At 37.9% G+C, this 18,931-nt stretch overlaps 1 protein-coding gene across 2 annotated transcripts in view; it reads left to right on the forward strand.

The window, feature by feature from the left end:
- Positions 1-18,931, forward strand: part of TOP2B (DNA topoisomerase II beta) — a 70,095-nt gene that overhangs the window by 33,404 nt on the left and 17,760 nt on the right. For both annotated transcript variants that reach the window (XM_030007658.2, XM_030007659.2), the window contains exons 11-21: positions 871-1,009; positions 5,738-5,895; positions 6,626-6,751; positions 8,546-8,656; positions 8,738-8,843; positions 9,036-9,145; positions 13,200-13,292; positions 13,391-13,505; positions 15,944-16,065; positions 16,898-17,046; positions 18,308-18,539. In XM_030007658.2, the coding sequence (XP_029863518.1) occupies positions 871-1,009; positions 5,738-5,895; positions 6,626-6,751; positions 8,546-8,656; positions 8,738-8,843; positions 9,036-9,145; positions 13,200-13,292; positions 13,391-13,505; positions 15,944-16,065; positions 16,898-17,046; positions 18,308-18,539 (1,461 nt within the window). The remainder of the gene's footprint in view (positions 1-870; positions 1,010-5,737; positions 5,896-6,625; positions 6,752-8,545; positions 8,657-8,737; positions 8,844-9,035; positions 9,146-13,199; positions 13,293-13,390; positions 13,506-15,943; positions 16,066-16,897; positions 17,047-18,307; positions 18,540-18,931) is intronic.

The raw sequence follows: 18,931 nt of genomic DNA on the forward strand, positions 1-18,931 counted from the left end.
ATATGCTTGGCATAAAAACTTAACTTATTGTATAGTAGCTTATTCTTCTAATTCTGTGTTACTGGTGGCATTCTTATAGAACTTACAGGAAAAAATGACACAACACAATCTTGTATTCATTCTTCAGATTTTGTATATATGTTGTATTTCTATCAGTAGGTTTGATTTACAGTGTTTCTAATGTTCTAAGAAGTGAACACTGATCTCCAGAAGTGTTAAATGTTCAGCAGAATCTCTAACCAGTGAGTGCTGTATTATGCGGGATAATGAGAAGCCAAAGTTCACAGTATTTTGCTCCACCTGTATTTTCTTTTGATGCGAAACCAAACCTAAAGCAGTTTTAGTTTAGAAAATATGCTATATGCTATTTTTGCTGGAGGTGTTTGTTTTTTTCTAAATGTTCAGTTTCTCAAGTGGTTGATATAGAGCCTTATTCTTAAATGCTTTTGGTTGTCTTTCAGCCATTTTCAGTCATTTCCAGAGAAACTTTAAATGGTCATAAATATCCCGTAAGGTTACTTTTTGCTGTCAAAGTCCAGGAAGCAGGTGCTTAGCACCTAAAATGTCTTAGCATACCAACCATACAACATAAGATAACCTCTTATTAGGTCTCAGTCCTCTTTTCCTCCTCCTACCAATTATACAAGGGGTGGAATAGCAGCTGTGTGAGTGTTGTGTTTTGCTTTTATGTGCATAAGATGCTAGACAGTAAGGTATGTGTTAATTCCTTGACCTTTTATGTGTTGCAATTTTTAAAATCTAGAGGGCTTTGAGAAACAGTGTTAGGTCAGTGACTTAAAATTGAGATACAAGAATCTGCTGTGTGAAGCTTTACTTTTCTCATCCACAATTCTGATCTGTTGCTTATAGGCCTCTAACTGTGGTATCATAGAGAGTATTTTGAATTGGGTCAAATTCAAGGCACAAACTCAGCTGAACAAAAAATGTTCATCAGTGAAACACAGTAAAATCAAGGGCATTCCGAAACTGGATGATGCTAATGATGCTGGTAAGAGCATGTATTTTTAATGTCTTGAATATTTCATAGATTTTTCACAGACATCATAATTTTAAACCTGACTTTATTTCTCATCCTTATTTATATTTTTTAATAAAAATCTTTCTAGGTTTCTAAACTTTCTAGAGCTAGAATTAAAGCATGATGGTGAGTTTGATATTAGGAACACCGTTGCCTCTAGGGAAGAGAATTAATAATGCTGAACAAAAGCAGCAGTCTGGTTCCATATTGAAAGAGCACTTATTTTCTAATTGTGGTTTCCAACTAAAAAATGTTACCAATATTCTATTTTGGAAGTGACTAGTCTTCTTGACCTTTCTAATACCAAAAGATCAGAATCTTTATAGGGTCACAAGCTATAGGAAGTAGATCATGTGTGCAGACCTGAGGGAATGGTTTAAGAGACTTTTTTTATGAGACTTTAAATGCCGTTAGGTTCCTGCCTGGGAATGCTTCCTAGCACAGATAGGACTCAGGATCAGCTGGCGATCTTTGTGCCAATAGCAATGGGATGGGAGTTGTCCTTGGAATTATTTGAGGGGCACATATAACTAAAGAGCTTGAAATGTTGCCAGTCTGTGCTAATGTTGGTTGATTTTTAATACATCATTACGTTAAGCAAAGATAGAGAGATTGCAATGAAGTAGGTAGGTGGGTTAAGTAGGTAAAAGCATATAAGACTGGTAAAGAGACTTTTTTTTCTTTTGAGCTCCAGTGTTCAAGTGTTTTGATTCCTTGGGCTCAGGTTGGTTTTTTTTTTTTTTTTAGTTTTCTTCAGTATTTTATTACTTTTCCAGTTATTCAGATGTCATTTTTTGCCTCAAAAGTTGATAATCATGTCTCCTTTAACTACTGTTTTACTTGTGGAATTTGTATTCCTTAGTCAGATGCATGTTCCTAGTATTTTTCTTGCCTAGAAGAACGTGTGCTTGGAGAAATGCTGTGCTTTTATGGATATCATGTATAGTGCTCATAAATAACATAATGAATGATTTTGGATACACTTTCTTCATAGTTTTCTTTTTTTTAAGCTCTGCTTTGGAGACTAGGCTTCAAAATCACTTCTTACTAGATTTTTTCACTGGGGACAAGGGGAAGGAAGAACTTCTAACAGGGGAGCTAATAAAATACTATGTTGCCTTTCACCCTGAAACTTCCCCAACTAAGGAGGCATGTAGGGATTTTATTTGGGCTCAACACTGATGCTTAAAGTTTTGCATAGCTTAGATCTGTGTTACCCAGGTATTTCTCTGCTGCCTAGTTATTCTTATACGGGGAGCAGGAACTCTGCATCTCCCAAGGAGACTTACCGAGGTATTGGTTTATTGAAGATCTGGAACATACAGATTTCTCACACTGAGGGCATTGCACATTTGGAGTGGACACACAGGAAGGCAGAGAGGCATTCAGTTTCTGAATACAATATGTGTTGTCAAATTCATACTTGGCCTGACTTTCTAAAGTGTTTGTCACAGTTTAACCCCAGCCAGCAACTTAAGCACCATGCAGCCACTCACTCACTCCCCCCACACCTGGTGGGATGGGGGAGAGAATCAGGGGGCAAAAAAGTAAAACTTGTGGGTTGAGATAAGAACAGTTTAATAGAACAGAAAGGAAAAAAACTAATAATGATAACAATAACAATAATAAAATGACAACAATAAAGGGATTGGAATATACAAGCGATGCACGATGCAATTGCTCACCACCTGCCGACTCATGCCCAGTTAGTTCCTGAGCAGTGATCCCTCCCAGCCTCACTGCCCCCAGTTTATATACTAGACATGACATCACATGGTATGGAATACCCCTTTGGCCAGTTTGGGTCAGCTGTTCTGGCTGTGTCCCCTCCCAACTTCTTGTGCCCCTCCAGCCTTCTTGCTGGCTGGGCATGAGAAGCTGAAAAATCCTTGACTTTAGACTAAACACTACTTAGCAACAACTGAAAACATCAGTGTGTTATCAACATTCTTCTCATACTGAACCCAAAACATAGCACTGTACCAGCTACTACGAAGACAATTAACTCTATCCCAGCCAAAACCAGGACATATTATATATACTGGCACAGATGTTTTAAATTGGAGGACCGCAAGCAATACATTTAGTAAAAAGTTCTTTAGTCCTTTATTTTTAAAGACTGAAGGTACCATATGGATCATCTGTTTGCTCTTGAAAATCAATAGGAATTTTTTGTTCTTTTTGCACAAGAACTAAGCTGATACTATAATCAGGGTCTCTGACCTCAATAAAAAGCTCCTTTTGTTAAGAAAGGGAAGGCTGAAGATGATACAGAAGAGTGACTCCTTTAGTGTAGCTGAGTGTCTGTTGGTTGCTCTGCTCTTGAGAACTTGTCTCGATGAACTTTAGTTGGGGACTGCATCTGACTGAAAGCTTGATGAAAAGGAAGTCCTGGTGCCTTGAGAATTCTTTAATGAGTACACAGACAAAATGCTGTAGAACTATCCATCTTTCTTTCTGTCTTTGGGAGCTTAATAGAAAGGATGGGGGATTCTCAGGGTCAGGTGAGGTAAGGACTGTACGTGCTCTTTCTATGTGTGAGAGGTGATGATCGCTTCCAGGTCCAAAAAATTCAACTCTTTGCTGTATGAATGTTTGCTATGAATGTGCACATGACTAAGCACATTGTGAAGACTTACACAGTTACAAATAGTCTTTTCAAAAGAATTTCAGACCTCTCCATAAGCTGGAGAAAAGGTTTAAGTGATGCATGAAGATAGTTTCAGGGAGATTGCTTCAGGACATTCATACATGTCGCACACAGGTTATCTGTAATCTGGCAGCGAAACACAGTAGTCTTATGTGATGTAGTTGTGTTTCAGGACAAATAACTATTTGTAAGGATCTCAGGAATTACACTTTCATAAGCACCCAAATCAGATGAGGAAACATGGTTGGCTTTGGTTTCTAATAGCAGGTGCCAGTAGTTGTTAGACTGAAGTAGTCCAGTGCAGCTGGGAGAGAATAGTGTCTGGCCACAAATCTGTCTGGCTTTTAATTCTTCCTGTGGTTTTTATATTTTATTTTTACTTCAAGAATGAATTTGTAGCTGAGGTCCAGCATCCACAGGTTTCTTGGGTGCCAGGTACCACTGAATTCTTTAATCAGTACTGGTTAATGCTTAGGAATAGGAGAGAGGTATATCTGTACAGTGATGTACTTGCTGCAGATTTCCTTCTGCACTGAAAATAATGAGTCCTATACCTGATCATTCCTGCTTTCTTGAGATCTTGATGAGGTATACATAGTTCTATGGCTTCTTGGAGAAGAGGTGGAAATGAAAGGAAAAATAAAGAACCAGGAATAGGAATATATGATTGTAAGGGAGCAGCTAGATTATTAAATCTGGTGAGGTATAAAAGCATTCTTTGAACTTGCAAATTCATGTAGTTTTCTTTTTGAGTTCTTCAAAGCTGTGTTCAGGAAAATACCCAGCACATTCTGTGTCCATGAAATTAATTGCTAATGATCGTATCCATTCCAGAAGAAAGTGCACCTGAATGATATTCACAAGTGTTTTTTGCAGTTCATTTAGGGAAAAAAAAATAATTGCTGTCATATATTCTAAAACAGCAGACTAGTATTTTTCTTGGTATTTGGATTCCACTTTGCTGGTAGCATGGTAGCTATTGACACCTTTTGATACAGTGTGAATAGCTGCTTAATTTAGATTATATTAAGCCATGTGTCTGATGCAGAAGACCAAAGATGTTGAATGTAAGTTCTGTGTAATAGAAAGTATGGGGTTGGTTTTACGTACCAGGTAAAGGCAAATCAAAGCACCTATTTTAAATGCCAATATATTCAAAACTATCTTATTAACAGTAGGTGAGACGCAACCAGCTTGAATTTTTTTTGCAGTCTTTCCTACCACTTGGCCTTGATAAAATAGCAAAATGGCTTAATAAGCATTTGCACCCTTGGAAAAGGGTGGGTTCCTTGTTTGAACCTGCTTATTATTTAGAACATCTATTCAACTATCGCAGTTGCAATATATAGAACATACATGTCATACCAGTTTTGAGCACACTGGATACACAGGCACCAAAGTGCAGTGTGTCTTGTAGAATCAAAATTACACTATTAGTAAAGATTTGTTTCTTCTGTTTGAGAAATTTCTGAGAATGTATAATAAGTGCAAACATTCTGATCTTTTGAGCTTTTCGGTCAAGTTTTTCTTACAGTTGCCTGGCTTCAGCCAATGGACAATAAAAAAAAGAACCTCCCCCAAAATGTAATTTAATCAGTTACTTCTGAAAATATACTGTGAGGAAAGGGGAAGTGCAGAATGGGGAATAACTCCTATATATATAAAGTCAGGCATGCATAATTTATGTGTAAAAAAAAACTTGCAGCTAGAAGAATGAAATGGTAAAGGTACAGAAGCAGTCTGGGGTTTTTGTGCAGATGTGTGGGGACCATTACATAAGATGTGCTACCATTGCATCCCATTTTGTCTATTTTGCTCCTTGTCCATAGCAATCCATAGCGTATTGCTAAGGGCAAGGATACTCGTTCTTGTTGTGTAGTTTTAGCGGTATGGAGGGCCATCCACAAAAATAGAAATTCAGCCTATTTAAATTACCTGAGGTAGAGTAGGAAGAATATTCATGGCTGATGCAATTCTATTTGTTATTTGAGTTTAAAAGTTACACTTTCTGGTTTTTTGCCTTGCTTCTACTTCTTCCTGGACTGCAGGTGGCAAACATTCCTTGGACTGCACGTTAATATTAACAGAAGGAGACTCTGCCAAATCTTTAGCTGTCTCTGGCTTAGGTGTGATTGGTAGAGACAGATACGGAGTATTCCCACTCAGGGGTAAAATTCTCAATGTTCGAGAAGCTTCTCACAAACAGGTAAGTAGTCTGGTCATTTCCTTTTAGCTGACAAATGGATATCTACTGTTTATTTTTTATTTCTAGAGTTACATCTTCATATTTTTTTTTAATTTTTTTTTTTCATGAAAATCTTGGGGCTGGGATTCCATAAAGTACCAGCTACTTTAAAGCCTGGGATAAGCCTGGAAATATTAAATGTAGTAGTACAGTACTGGAATGATAAAGTTCATTTCTTCACAAGTGCAAGGAAATTCTGCTATGACTCATATTAAAATTTTACATGAATACTTAAAAACCCTAAAATTTTATATTCTCTCCATTGCCATGTGATTTCATTCACTCCCAATGTGGGACAGTAGCAGCAGCATTACCCCATCGCATTACTTCTGCTGCCCTCCATACTTTGTTTATAATAAGAGTTGTGTTGCAGATGCCCATAGAAATATTGGAAAGAGAAGGCAGCTTTGTGAGATGACTTTGTTACGTGCACTTTTCTCCCTGCCTTCTGAACCCAAAGTGCTTTGCTCTGGTTGTAGAGGAGAAAGGGAGTGGTGCAGTCTTGAGAATTTGCATGTACAGAAGAAATATTTACAAATGTGAAGGCTGCAAGGGGGCTGGAGATAAAAAGGTTATGAAGTTGAGGTAGGGTTGCATTGAAAAAGTAGCTATAAAGTCCACCTAAAAAAGATTGGGATATTTCTGAATTTCTGCTTTTTACACTGACTGCAACAATAACTTTTTTATACAGATTATGGAAAATGCAGAAATCAACAACATCATCAAAATAGTTGGACTACAATACAAGAAAAGCTATGAAGATCCAGAATCTCTGAAAAGTTTGAGATATGGAAAAATTATGATCATGACAGATCAGGTTAGTCTGAAATTCACAGGTTTTAATATACAGAGCTTAAAATGTGTTTTGCTGTAATTTGGTAGGTTACATTTTTGTGCATTATAATCTCTCTCTGCGTTATGACAGTACGGATATATTCAGAGGGAGTCCCTAATGTATAAGGTTTCTTCATGGGAATAATTTATGTGTTGTTTTGGTTACTCCAAATGAACAACTGAACTTTGCTGCACAGTAGCAGATGCCAAAGTAATAATAAAAACACGTATAAATGGGAATGGTTTTGATAACTCAAAAATATGTTAAAAGTAAGGACAAAAGAAAACAGTAGATGTCATGTCCCAGTTTCTCAGGATGACAACTCAGGTATGCTGATTCCGAGGTCAGAATTAAAGTGAAATGACACCAGGGATCCTTTAACTCACAAAACTCAACTTTTATTCACTCACAACAAGAATTGGCATGCTCACCACAAAAATTGGTATACTCACAACAAAAATTGGCATGAAACTACCTCAGTAAACTGCGTAACGTGCTAACCATACATTACCAAACATATACTACAGACCTTCCTTATCTGGGGATCAGTTGAGGGAAGACAATAAGGAGAGCCCTCCCGTTCAGTCACAAGGTTCAGAGCAGACCCCCTTGCTTTCTAGACTCCTTCTCAGAGAGGAGCCTGGGGCGGCTGGATCCACTCCTAGTCCCAGACTTGGTTAACAGTTTATGTCTAAAGGGATAAGGTGTAGGGATTACGGAAAAAAAGCCGGGGGAGGAGGCGGGGGAGTGGAGAGAGAGAGGGAGAGAGAGAGAGAAGAGAAGGTTTTCACCGGTCCTGGGTCCAGTGTTGGTTCAGTCAGCTGAGAGGTCCAGTTCCAGTGGGCGCATGCGTGTGGGGCTTCAGTTCGTGTGTCCTTTTATTATCCTTGCCCCTCCTTCGGGCGGGCACTCAAACTCATTAGGCTAATTAGGTGTCATGCATGGTTTGTGCTTTCAGAACCTTTGGGAAATGAGTCAGTGGGCTTGGGGGTCGTTTGGGGAGTAACTTCCCCTTCCCTGTAGACGTGATCTTTTGCCATGTATGGTTAGCTGCCCTGCTTGGCATATCAGAACAGCATATCAGAACATGGAGCTGTGCACCCTCCTGCATGCCCTCCCCACTCCCTGTCCTGTTGCTGATCTGTGCTGGTCGGCTTCTCTTCACCTGTGGTTCCTTGCTATGCAGGGTAGGCAGAACTTGCTCCACCACAAATAAGACATTAACTCTTTCAGTCTCTCACAGTAGATGAGGTAATATTGCTAGAAAGTCAGGGAGAGACAAGAATGCAGGCAATTATTTTTAGATAATCTCATGAAGTTTGTGTCTATTGTTCAGATTTTAGAAGTCTAGGAATCCTATGCTTTGGATATTGGTGAAGCGCTTTTATTTTTTCCCGGAGAGGTTGAACTATCAGGCATCTTAACACCAGTGAGAACTGTGGGCCAGGCTTGGCTTTCTTCCACAAAGATTTGGCTCCATCGTGTCTGGGAGAGCTGTCTAGCTCTCAGAGAAAATGTGCCAAAGAAATGTTTGAGCTGCAACTGTGCACTTGGCTTGGAAGAGCTTATTATTAGCTCAGGGATAGTGCCATTCACAGGTGGCTATTTTATACCCAGGTCCAGTTTGGAATCCAAATTAAAACTAACTGTTCCCTTCTATGTTTTCTGTCAACAGACATTGTTTTGATGTATCCAGGCCAGTGAGTGGGTTTTTTGGTGGTTTTGGGGGATCTGACATTTTATAAGATTGCCTCATGTTTTCATGTTCTGATTCAGGATCAGGATGGATCTCACATAAAAGGCTTGTTGATCAATTTTATTCATCACAATTGGCCATCACTGTTGAAACATGGTTTTCTTGAGGAATTCATCACTCCTATTGTAAAGGTATGGGTTCTATTAATAAGATTTTTATGTATTACTCACAGTGCAACAGAAAAGTTGATAAGTGTTTTTTGTTTTTTAAAGGCAAGCAAAAATAAGCAAGAACTTTCATTCTACAGTATTCCTGAATTTGATGAGTGGAAGAAGCATATGGAGAATCATAAAGCGTGGAAGATAAAATACTACAAAGGTTTGTTTAAAAACAAATAAGTGAACCTCATGGATCTAAAAATACATAATAGATGGATGCTATGAAGTTTTATTTTTAGCTGTTTTCATGATAGTATCTTCTGTAATGATTTTATAATATTCCAAGTAAAATAAAAGGGGTAAAATAATAAAACTTTTGAATGTGGAGTAACTATCTCTTTTTATTGTACAGGTTTGGGTACCAGCACTGCTAAAGAAGCAAAAGAATATTTTGCTGACATGGAAAGACATCGAATCTTATTTCGATATGCTGGACCGGAAGATGATGCTGCCATTACACTGGTAAGAACTCATAAAAGTGCTTCTATATGATATGGTTTAGTTTCCATTGTTTGCTGAAAACAGCATGTGAGGAAGTCCTAACAGTTTTGGCATGTTTGTTTTGTTTTGTGTGGGGTTGTGGGGGTTTTTTTTGTTGTTGTTGTTGGTTGGTTGGTTGGGTTTTTGGGGGGTGGGGGAAGGGGGAGAGGAACTGAAAAAAATACTTTTGGGAGAGGAAGAAGCTTTTGGAAAAGATTTTGAATTTTGGAATAAGAGCTTTATCCACAGTACAAAATCAGCTCTACCTTCTGCTTAGTAGCTTTGACCAATTTTGTGTGGTGTGGATATCAAGAAACATTACATTCAGACTTGCTTTTAAAGACAACATGCAAGAGTATTCTGAGTAAGGCAATAGAACGCAAACAAATGATGTTTCACATCTACTTAGGGATATGAATTTTGCTTCTGAGCAAATAAGATCAGACAAATATTATTTATTCATTGAGGGTATATCAGTGTGGCATACGTGTATTCATGCATGTGTTCTACATATTTGAATTTGAAGTCTTTTAGACAGTCATGTGCAGGAAAGTACTTCTATTTCAAAAAGAACTTGTGGAAGGACAAAGGATGTAGTGTCTGGAAAGCAGTTTTCTCAAGAAATGTTTCACCTTTTATCTACTTCAATTTGCTATTTGAATTGTAGGTGATATTAGAGAGAAAAAGGGGTAGGAGAGAAAAAATAAAAATAGGAAAATACCCATCTTGGACAAAACAACTTTTTTGCTATATAACAGCTTTTTCCTTATACTGTGGATCTAGTAAAACGTGTTTTTACTAACAGAAAGGTATAGTAGGTATCTGTTCTGTTGAAGAAAACCAGCCTGATGTCTCAGAAGTTATTTGTACCACTCATTTTACTTCTGCCCAAGATGCACTTAAATATAATCCATGAATGTGGTTCCCCATCCCAGAGAAGTGTGTTCATGTAGATAGAAAAGGAGTCTGTATATTTACATATACATTAAACCAATTTTTGCAGAGACCATGAACTCCCTGATTAAAATTCTGAGCTCTATTTCTGCAAATAGACTTCCTGGCATGTGCAGGACAACCAGGGGATCGTGCCCAGCCAGCATGGGTTCATGAAAGGCAGGTTCTGCTTGACCAACCTGATCTCCTCCTATGACCAGGTGACTGGCCTAGTGGATGAGAGAAAGGCTGTGGATGTTGTCTGCCTGGACTTCAGTAAGGCCTTTGACAGTCTCTCATGGCATACTCCTTGAGAAGCTGGTGGCTTATGGCTTAGACAAGTGTACTCTTTGCTGGGTAAAAAACTGGCTGGATGGACGAGCCCAGAGGGTTGTGGTGAATGGAGTTAAATCCAGTTGGCCGTGGGTCACAAGTGGTGTTCCCCAGGGCTCAGTACTGGGGCCAGTTCTGTTTAATATCTTTATTAATGATCTGGACCAGGGGATTGAGTGCACCCTCAGTCAGTTTGCGGATGACACCAAGTTGGGGGGCAGGGTTGGTCTGCTCAAGGGTAGGAAGGCTCTACAGAGGGATCTGGACAGGCTGGATCAATGGGCTGAGGCCAGCTGTATGAGGTTCAACAAGGCCAAGTGCCAGGTCCTGCACCTGGGTCACAACAACCCCATGCAGCACTACGGGCTTGGGAAAGAGCAGCTGGAAAGCTGCCTGGTGGAAAAAGACCTGGGGGTGCTTGTTGACAGCCGGCTGAATATGAGCCAGCAGTGTGCCCAGGTGGCCAAGAAGGCCAACGGCATCCTGGCCTGCATCAGAAATAGTGTGGCCAGCAGGAGCAGGGAGGTGATTGTTCCCCTGTATTCAGCACTGGTGAGGCCGCACCTTGAATACTGTGTTCAGTTTTGAGCCCCTCACTCCAGAGAAGACGTTGAGGTGCTGGAGCGTGTCCAGAGAAGGGCAACCAAGTTGGTGAGGGGCCTGGAGCACAAGTCTTATGAGGACTGGTTGAGGGAACTGGGGTTGTTTAGTCTGGAGAAAAGGAGGCTGAGGGGAGACCTTATAGCTCTCTACAACTACCTGAAAGGAGGTTGTAGTGAGGTGGGCGTCAGTCTCTTCTGTCAGGTGGCTGGAGATAGGATGAGAGGAAATGGCCTCAAGTTGCGGCAAGGGAGGTTTAGATTGGGTATTAGGAAAAATTTCTTTACTGAGGGGGTTGTCAGACGTTGGAATAGGCTGCCCATGGAAGTGGTTGAGTCACCATCCCTGGAGGTATTCAAAAAGCACGTAGACAAGGCACTTAAGGATATGGTTTAGTGGGCATGGTTGACGGTTGGACTTGATGATTTTAAGGTCTTTTCCAACCTAAATGATTCTATGATTCTATATACAGTCTGATATCAGAGGCCATATAACCTGTTACGGCTGATCCTCACTATTGTCTAAAATCTCATTCTGTCAATTTGGGATGAAGCTAGTCATCTGTTATACCGGGAACAACTACTGACTAGTACTGAAGCTGTTAACAGAAGCTTCACTTATACTCCTACCTACCTACATTTTCTCTGCTGATAGCTATAATCCCAGCCCTAAGTTTACCTCTGGGTATAGGTGGTGTAAGATTATGGGTCCTACCAGGCCTCATGATAGCTGTAATCTAGGAAAACAAGAATTATTTCACATAGCAAATTCTTCAGCATTCTGAAGAACTCTTTTGCTAGCAAATGAAGTCTTAGTATAACAGGTTTAAGTGGAGAAAGAAAAACCCCTTTTAATTCTATTCAAGAATACGTATTTGAGAATAATTTTTAATCAAACTTTCTGTTCTATTAAAATAATTTTTATGCTGATCCAGCTCTTGGTCATTGGTTGCTTCAGTGATCTAGAAAAAGTATAGATATACTGAAAGGAGCTAGAATAAAATTGTAAGAATTTAGTCATGTTTTTACAAAAGCCTAATCTTAAGCCTTCAGATGTCTGACATTGTGAATTATTGAGCTTTGTTTACAAAGGAAGTCAATCTGATGCAAACCAGCATGATATCACTTAGTCCCTTTCTCAGAGAGTAAGTTACTAAGGTTTACGACTTATTATGTAATACCATGGTCTCCAAGGAAATGAAGACTACTCACTGAGCTCTTTTGGAGTGCTCCAGTTAGAGTCCTTTAAAAAAGATAGCACTGATGACTGTCATCTTATGCAGGAGAGTGGTTGAAATCAGGACACGATGGAGTCTCTATATGTTATTTCCTGAGGAAAAAAGGCAGTACTTTAACAACTCACAAAATTTTCCTGAAGTAGTTGAAATTTTGCTTAAACCACATATTCAGTTTTTATGTATTCTTCTCTTAGTCTTCTGGAGAAGAAACTCAGTGGAGGGGAACTCTATTTCTGTAACAGGACAAAGTCTTTCAGAACATTCCTGTGTCTTTTTGTACTGATAAGTGGTTGCTTTAAAGTGATGCCTTGTCATGGTGAAGACTAAGGCCCTCAGTCAGCTGCCCTAAACTCTGGCTTAGTCTTTTCATGAAGTGTCAATTTTGTCAAGTTGTCAATTTTCTTAAGAGGACTAGGGCCAACCGCTCAGGAACTGCTACAAATTATTGGCATTCTATGGCTGACAGAGTAAACAGGGCATGGAGAAGACAAGAAGAGTGGGGTATTTTTTCTAATACCTTCAGTTAATTTTCTTGATGACAGCTGGTTATAGTTCAGTCTAAATGATGAACCCAACCTTAAAGTTATTTGGGGAAAGATCCCAACACCTTTAAACTTGTGTATCAAAGGACAACTCTGATGTGAAGAGAGGAATAAGAATGGTAAGATTTGTCTAAATGTGTACAGATGTTGGGAAAGTAATATACATTTAAATTATGATCAGTTAGAGATCTGTCAGTTCAAAAACCCTTGTGCAACAGTGTCCGAAAGGTCATGTGCTTGTATTGCTGCTTAAATGTAAGCATTAGTTATATGGATTATCTTGTCCATATAAGTATTACTGAATACTTGATCAGATAGTGCAGTACACTTAAAATTCTGACTAAAGTAACATATATATGCTGATAATTTAGTGTACTTGGAATCTTTTCAGGCCTTCAGTAAGAAGAAGATTGATGATCGAAAAGAATGGTTAACAAACTTCATGGAGGACAGGCGACAGCGTCGGCTACATGGCCTTCCTGAGGTGAGTCCTAAATAATAATAATAATAAATCCAGTGGATGAGATTTAAGTGTAATCTAGTTTCTGTATTGAATGAATAATGTATGTGGGTTTTTTTCAGCAATTTTTATATGGTACAGCAACAAAACATTTGACTTACAATGACTTCATTAACAAGGAGTTGATCCTTTTCTCAAATTCAGACAACGAGAGATCTATTCCTTCCCTTGTTGATGGTAAGCTGATAATTCGTTATGATTTGTTGGAACATTCCTCTTTGTTGTTTTTTAAGTCTGTGATTTGTATTGGAAATCAATGCATTCAAGTAGAGAATACAAGTACTTTTATATTTTTGTTATCATTCATATGCTAAGGAATTGCCATGTTTCTTCTGTGAGGAAGTTTAAGCTGTTGCTGTGAAGCCTTTTTACTTAACCAGACCTATTCCCTAGACCGTACAAGTGTTTTGTTTCTAGTCAAACCATCAGAGAAAATAAGTCTTTTAAGTGTTGATAATAATTAAAATTCAAGTCGGCAGCTGAGTGCAGATGAAGATGCAAATGTTTTCTCCCTTCAGTCTTATACCGCAGGCAGTGTTTTAGTGGTTCTGACTTTTCCTGTAATCTTACTAGAGTTCTGTCAATCAGGTTTGCTAACTCTCCCCTTGCAATAGCATGAACATTAAAAGAAAGAGCTTACTACGCTGCAGCTTCATTTGTAAAACTGTCTGCAGACAGCATGAGGAGGAATTTCTGCCTATATTATTGTCAATATGCATATGCTTACTAAGATACAGAAAAAAGGCCTTGAGGTTTCATAGGGGAAAACAATAAAGTGCATTTATCTCTACTTTCCAGTATGTTTTTTATAGTGGGGGTGGTCAGCCTTCTTGACACTACAGACCCATACCAAAATATTCATGCAGCAAGAGCTTTTTATATTTCAGATGAGAAAGTGGGATAGGTCACAGGTGGATAGAGGTAGTAGCTTCCTGGTAGGATGGATCTCCTGCTCTGCTGCAGGATGAGGCTGGGTTAGGAATGCAGAAACATCTCTAGGGAATCGAAGAATGTCAGTCTCTGTTTCAGCTTCTCCAGACTTACTTCCTCCTATAGCTGGGTACTTGGATTAACTGGTATTCTTTATGCAAGCATTTCATAGTTTACTGCTCTGGAGGAAGATTCACCATAGAGCTATATGTTTCAAGAGGTCATTGTTCCTTGTAACATACTCTACACTGACTGCTTTCTCAGAAACAGCAGAATAATTTTGCTGAAACTTAAAATAAAGAATGAACTTGCAGTAGATAACTGTTCATTTGAATTAAAGTTCTCTAAGACTGTGTCTACAGAAGTGTAAGAAAATGAGAAGGGAATATATTTATTTATATTTCCATGCATGTGTATGTAATATAATGTACGTATACATATTATAATACATATTTTATATAATTGCTATCAGTGTTACATATATAATATTATGTATAACACTATACATATATAGTATATACATATATAGTATTTACATTATTATACACATAATATTTTACATATTTTATATATATATAATTGCTATCAGTGTTTCTGCTAACTTTGGCTGTAATTCTGCATTCTGGGCACAGATATGTGAACTGTTCAGCAGGTAGTACTCTAGCAATGTTCTTCAGTATCATCAGGTGATATATAACAGGCTAGTCCAGTGGCAAATATCAGAAAAAATGAAGAGGAAGAACATTTTGACTGTCTCTTCACAGTTACTAGTTACCACTCTTACTCCTTGGTGATTCTCCTGTGTAAAGGAAATCCTCTAAGTCTGTTACATTCAGTAGATCTTTGGCAGCAAAACATGATGCAGGCCCATTGTAAAGAAAAGTGGATATTGCATATTTAAATGAAATGGAGATTGGAGTCAGTATCTTTTTTTCAATTTTCGCTCTTACGTTTGACCCAGGTTAGTAATGGTAACACATAGCAATATTTTAGTGCACTTCAGAAATGTATGTAAATTAAAACACTGAATAGATCAACAAGCGTGATCTAGGCCTGGTTATCAGTTCTAGATGACATGCACAAAAAATTATGCAATCCTTTCCACACAGATGTTGTACTTAGTGTGGCTAAACAATAAAAATAAATCAGAAGATCAAAGAGACTGGCTTGTTTCTTAAAACTTTGAGATCTAAAAGGGAGACAAATAACATATCTTTTTGTTGAATTTTAATGATTCTTTGAGAATTGCACACAAAAAGTAAAATTTCAGAGTGCTTTAAAATGCATGTAAGCTACAGTTACAGTTGTCACTGCTGAATTTGTGTTGATATTCTTAGGAAAAAGATTTTGCTGAGTAGAGTGGAAAGAAACAACTTGACTTGTGGAAACTACATTTAGGATAAAGTTGCTGTTTATTATAATGTATTGTATGCTGCATAGTAATGACTGGCTGAGAGGGTTATGTTTCCACTTTTCTGGTAACTTTTTCAGTTTGGTAAAATTTTTTTGTTACTTTAAAAGAACTGAGATATTTGTTATTTTGTTAATATCACAGTGTGAATTTGTTTCCATTTAATGTTTAGGCTTCTTTTGAGAGATTAGAAATGATGATAAGGCAAAACAAGTTTATTATTTAAAAACATATGCTTGTGTATGTGTTGAAAATAGGATATTCTTCTTAATAGGTTTAAAACCAGGGCAACGCAAAGTTTTATTCACTTGCTTTAAGAGAAACGATAAACGTGAAGTAAAGGTTGCTCAGCTGGCTGGTTCTGTTGCTGAAATGTCAGCTTATCACCATGGGGAGGTGAGTATGAAGAATGGCAAAGTTCTGAGGATTTTTAGCCTGTATAAAATACTAGGTGAATATTTACTGCATTGAAATTGCAAACCTATTGACTATAAGTCTACTAATCACAAATTTACTTCTAAAGAAAATGAACCAAATAGTATGTAGCTTAATAAGACAGCATATTTCCATTCTTTCCAAGTCTTTGAGCTCAGTGGTATCCCAAATAGTTTGTGGGTTGTGGCAAAATAGTAGATAACTAATTACCTAGGTAACTTCTAGATTCTCAAATCATAGGAATACAGGAACTATGTACTAGGACAATTTTTGTCTTAAACGAGAAATATAGTGTTTTAAGGTAAGAAGAGGAGATACTGTTCCTCAAAAACCTGATACAGTGTTGGAACAAAGATTACTTCTAGCTCCTGTTTTGTTTATATTTATCTGAAATATTAGCAGGAGTTGCCATATTAAGTCTCTCTCCATCCCTCCTTCTCTCCCTTTAAAAGCAATGAGTAGTAGCTTGTGCAGTAGTAAGCACAGTCAGTTTGTGCCCCTTTCACTCCTCTAGAGAAGTACTTTATTAAAAATGGAGAAGCCCACGGGTTTTCATAAGCATAGAATTTAAGGACACTTAAATCAGGGAGGCAATGTGGCTGTGGAAGAGGAAGCATTATGTTTTGCCAGCAGCTCTTGTAATAGGGTTACAACATTCCTTTCTCAGGGAGACTACTTTTTTGAACTTGAATTCAGGTTAGTCACACAATTTTTGGGCATTAAAAGTATATTTTATTGGCTGATTAAGAAAGACTATCTCTTCGTCTTACTATGAATATATATTTTCTTGCAGCAAGCATTAATGATGACTATAGTCAACTTGGCTCAGAACTTTGTTGGAAGTAACAATGTTAATCTGCTACAACCTATTGGTCAGTTTGGTACTAGGCTTCATGGTGGAAAGGATGCTGCCAGCCCTCGCTATATTTTCACCATGTTAAGGTAAACACAAAAGTAAAGCTAAACGCATGCTTTTTTAAAAAGCCTTGTTATGAAACTAAACCTTTCACAACACTACAGGGGTTTTTTTTGTGGGAGAGGAATGGGGGAGGATTGGAATATTTTGAGAGAAGCTCGAATTCTGCTTTACAACTGTGTGTTTTTTGCACATGGATTTTTTGCATGATTTTCCATGCATAGAAGTGCTGTGAGAATTGTAGCTTTTAAGCAATTAAACTTTGAATCATAAGGCTGAAGACTGGAAATGTAGATCACTCAGATTAGTTACTGATCTTAAATTGTGATTTCTTGCAGAAGTAGCTTTCAGTTTCCCTTTTCAGTGGGAAATCTATTCAGTTTCACAATAGAAAAATGTCTTGCTACCTGGTGGTACATCCTGCAACTCAGCATAGATTTGAAAGTTGAGATGGATTCTTTTCCTTCTGGATGAGTTTCTTCATATCAAGCTAGAATACACAAACATAATTAATAAAGAAGACCTAATTTAATGATGCTGATTTTTCACAGCTAATACCTTGAAATTCAGTTTGTCATGCAGAGTGTTAAAATGTGTTCCTTAATGTAAATTATAGTATTTTATAAGTTATGTTGCTTCTTTTATTTCCTAATTTAAGTGTGATATTTTGCCTAAAATTCCTTGTAGTTTCTTCAGTTCCTCTAATTGTTAGCTTTTTATCTAAGTATCAGGTTTTATTCCCTTTCTTATATATGTTCCTTCTGTAGCAACCTAGGTTTGTGCATTTTCTGTTTTGCATTAGGTGCTGCAAACTGTATTCACCCAGGACAATGTTCTAGATGAGCAAAAGGAGTCACCAGTAAAACCTCTGTAGTAATTTTCAGGGACTGCTAGGCCTACAATTAAGTAACAAAGCTTTGCAGCTATTTGCATGCTACGTTGCTTTATTGCTGGGTGACCTACTGTCACACTGAACTGTGTTCTGAATGCTTCAAAGAATGATATTTGGTAGATGTTAAATGTCATCAATTACTAGCGTATCATGTACGTGCATTACTGTGAAGGAAACAAACATCACCTGTTATGAATGTACTCTTCCTTTGGGAAGAACTTCCTTTTCTCAGGAGGTACGTACATTGTCTTTGCCATTCTGAAGCTGAAAATACAAAGGAAGACATGAGACAAATGTACAAGTAGATCATATCTGGACCCATGCACTGTTAAAGCATTGTGTACTTTACTTACAGGACTTCAGTTAAACAGTTTTCTTCTTTTTCTTTTCTAAAGCCCTTTAGCAAGGCTGCTTTTTCCATCAGTGGATGACAACTTGCTTAAATTCCTTTATGATGACAACCAACGTGTAGAGCCTGAATGGTATATTCCCATCATTCCTATGGTTTTAGTAAATGGAGCTGAAGGAATTGGTACCGGATGGGCCTGCAAACTTCCAAACTATGATACCAGAGAGATTGTAAACAATGTCAGACGAATGCTGGATGGCTTAGATCCCCACCCAATGGTAAAAATAATAGTATATACTGGTATTTTATATGTTTGCTAAACAAACCTTATTTTGTACTTAGAAAATGAGTTCGTATCACTCTAGAAATGCTTGATTATTGGAACATCTGAGTTGAATTGTCCCAGTAATTTTGTGTAGGAGCTTTACTTGACTGTTGGGATGAGGCTGGGGAAGTTCACCTTGGAGCAAAAACATTGCAATTTGTATTTTTCCAATTATTTCAGAGGACGTTTTCTTCAATCTGCTGACTGTAAGCCTTCACAGTTGCAAGTCTTACAGGGTAGTTATGACATGGCAATAGAGTAAAAAGTTGTACCATTCTTTCCTTTTTGAAGGTACTACCACTTATCTTCAGCCAAACTTAACATTTCCTCTGTCTTGTCTGAATT

Source organism: Aquila chrysaetos, chromosome 3 (assembly GCF_900496995.4).
Source record: "Aquila chrysaetos chrysaetos chromosome 3, bAquChr1.4, whole genome shotgun sequence".
NCBI lineage: Eukaryota > Metazoa > Chordata > Aves > Accipitriformes > Accipitridae > Aquila > Aquila chrysaetos.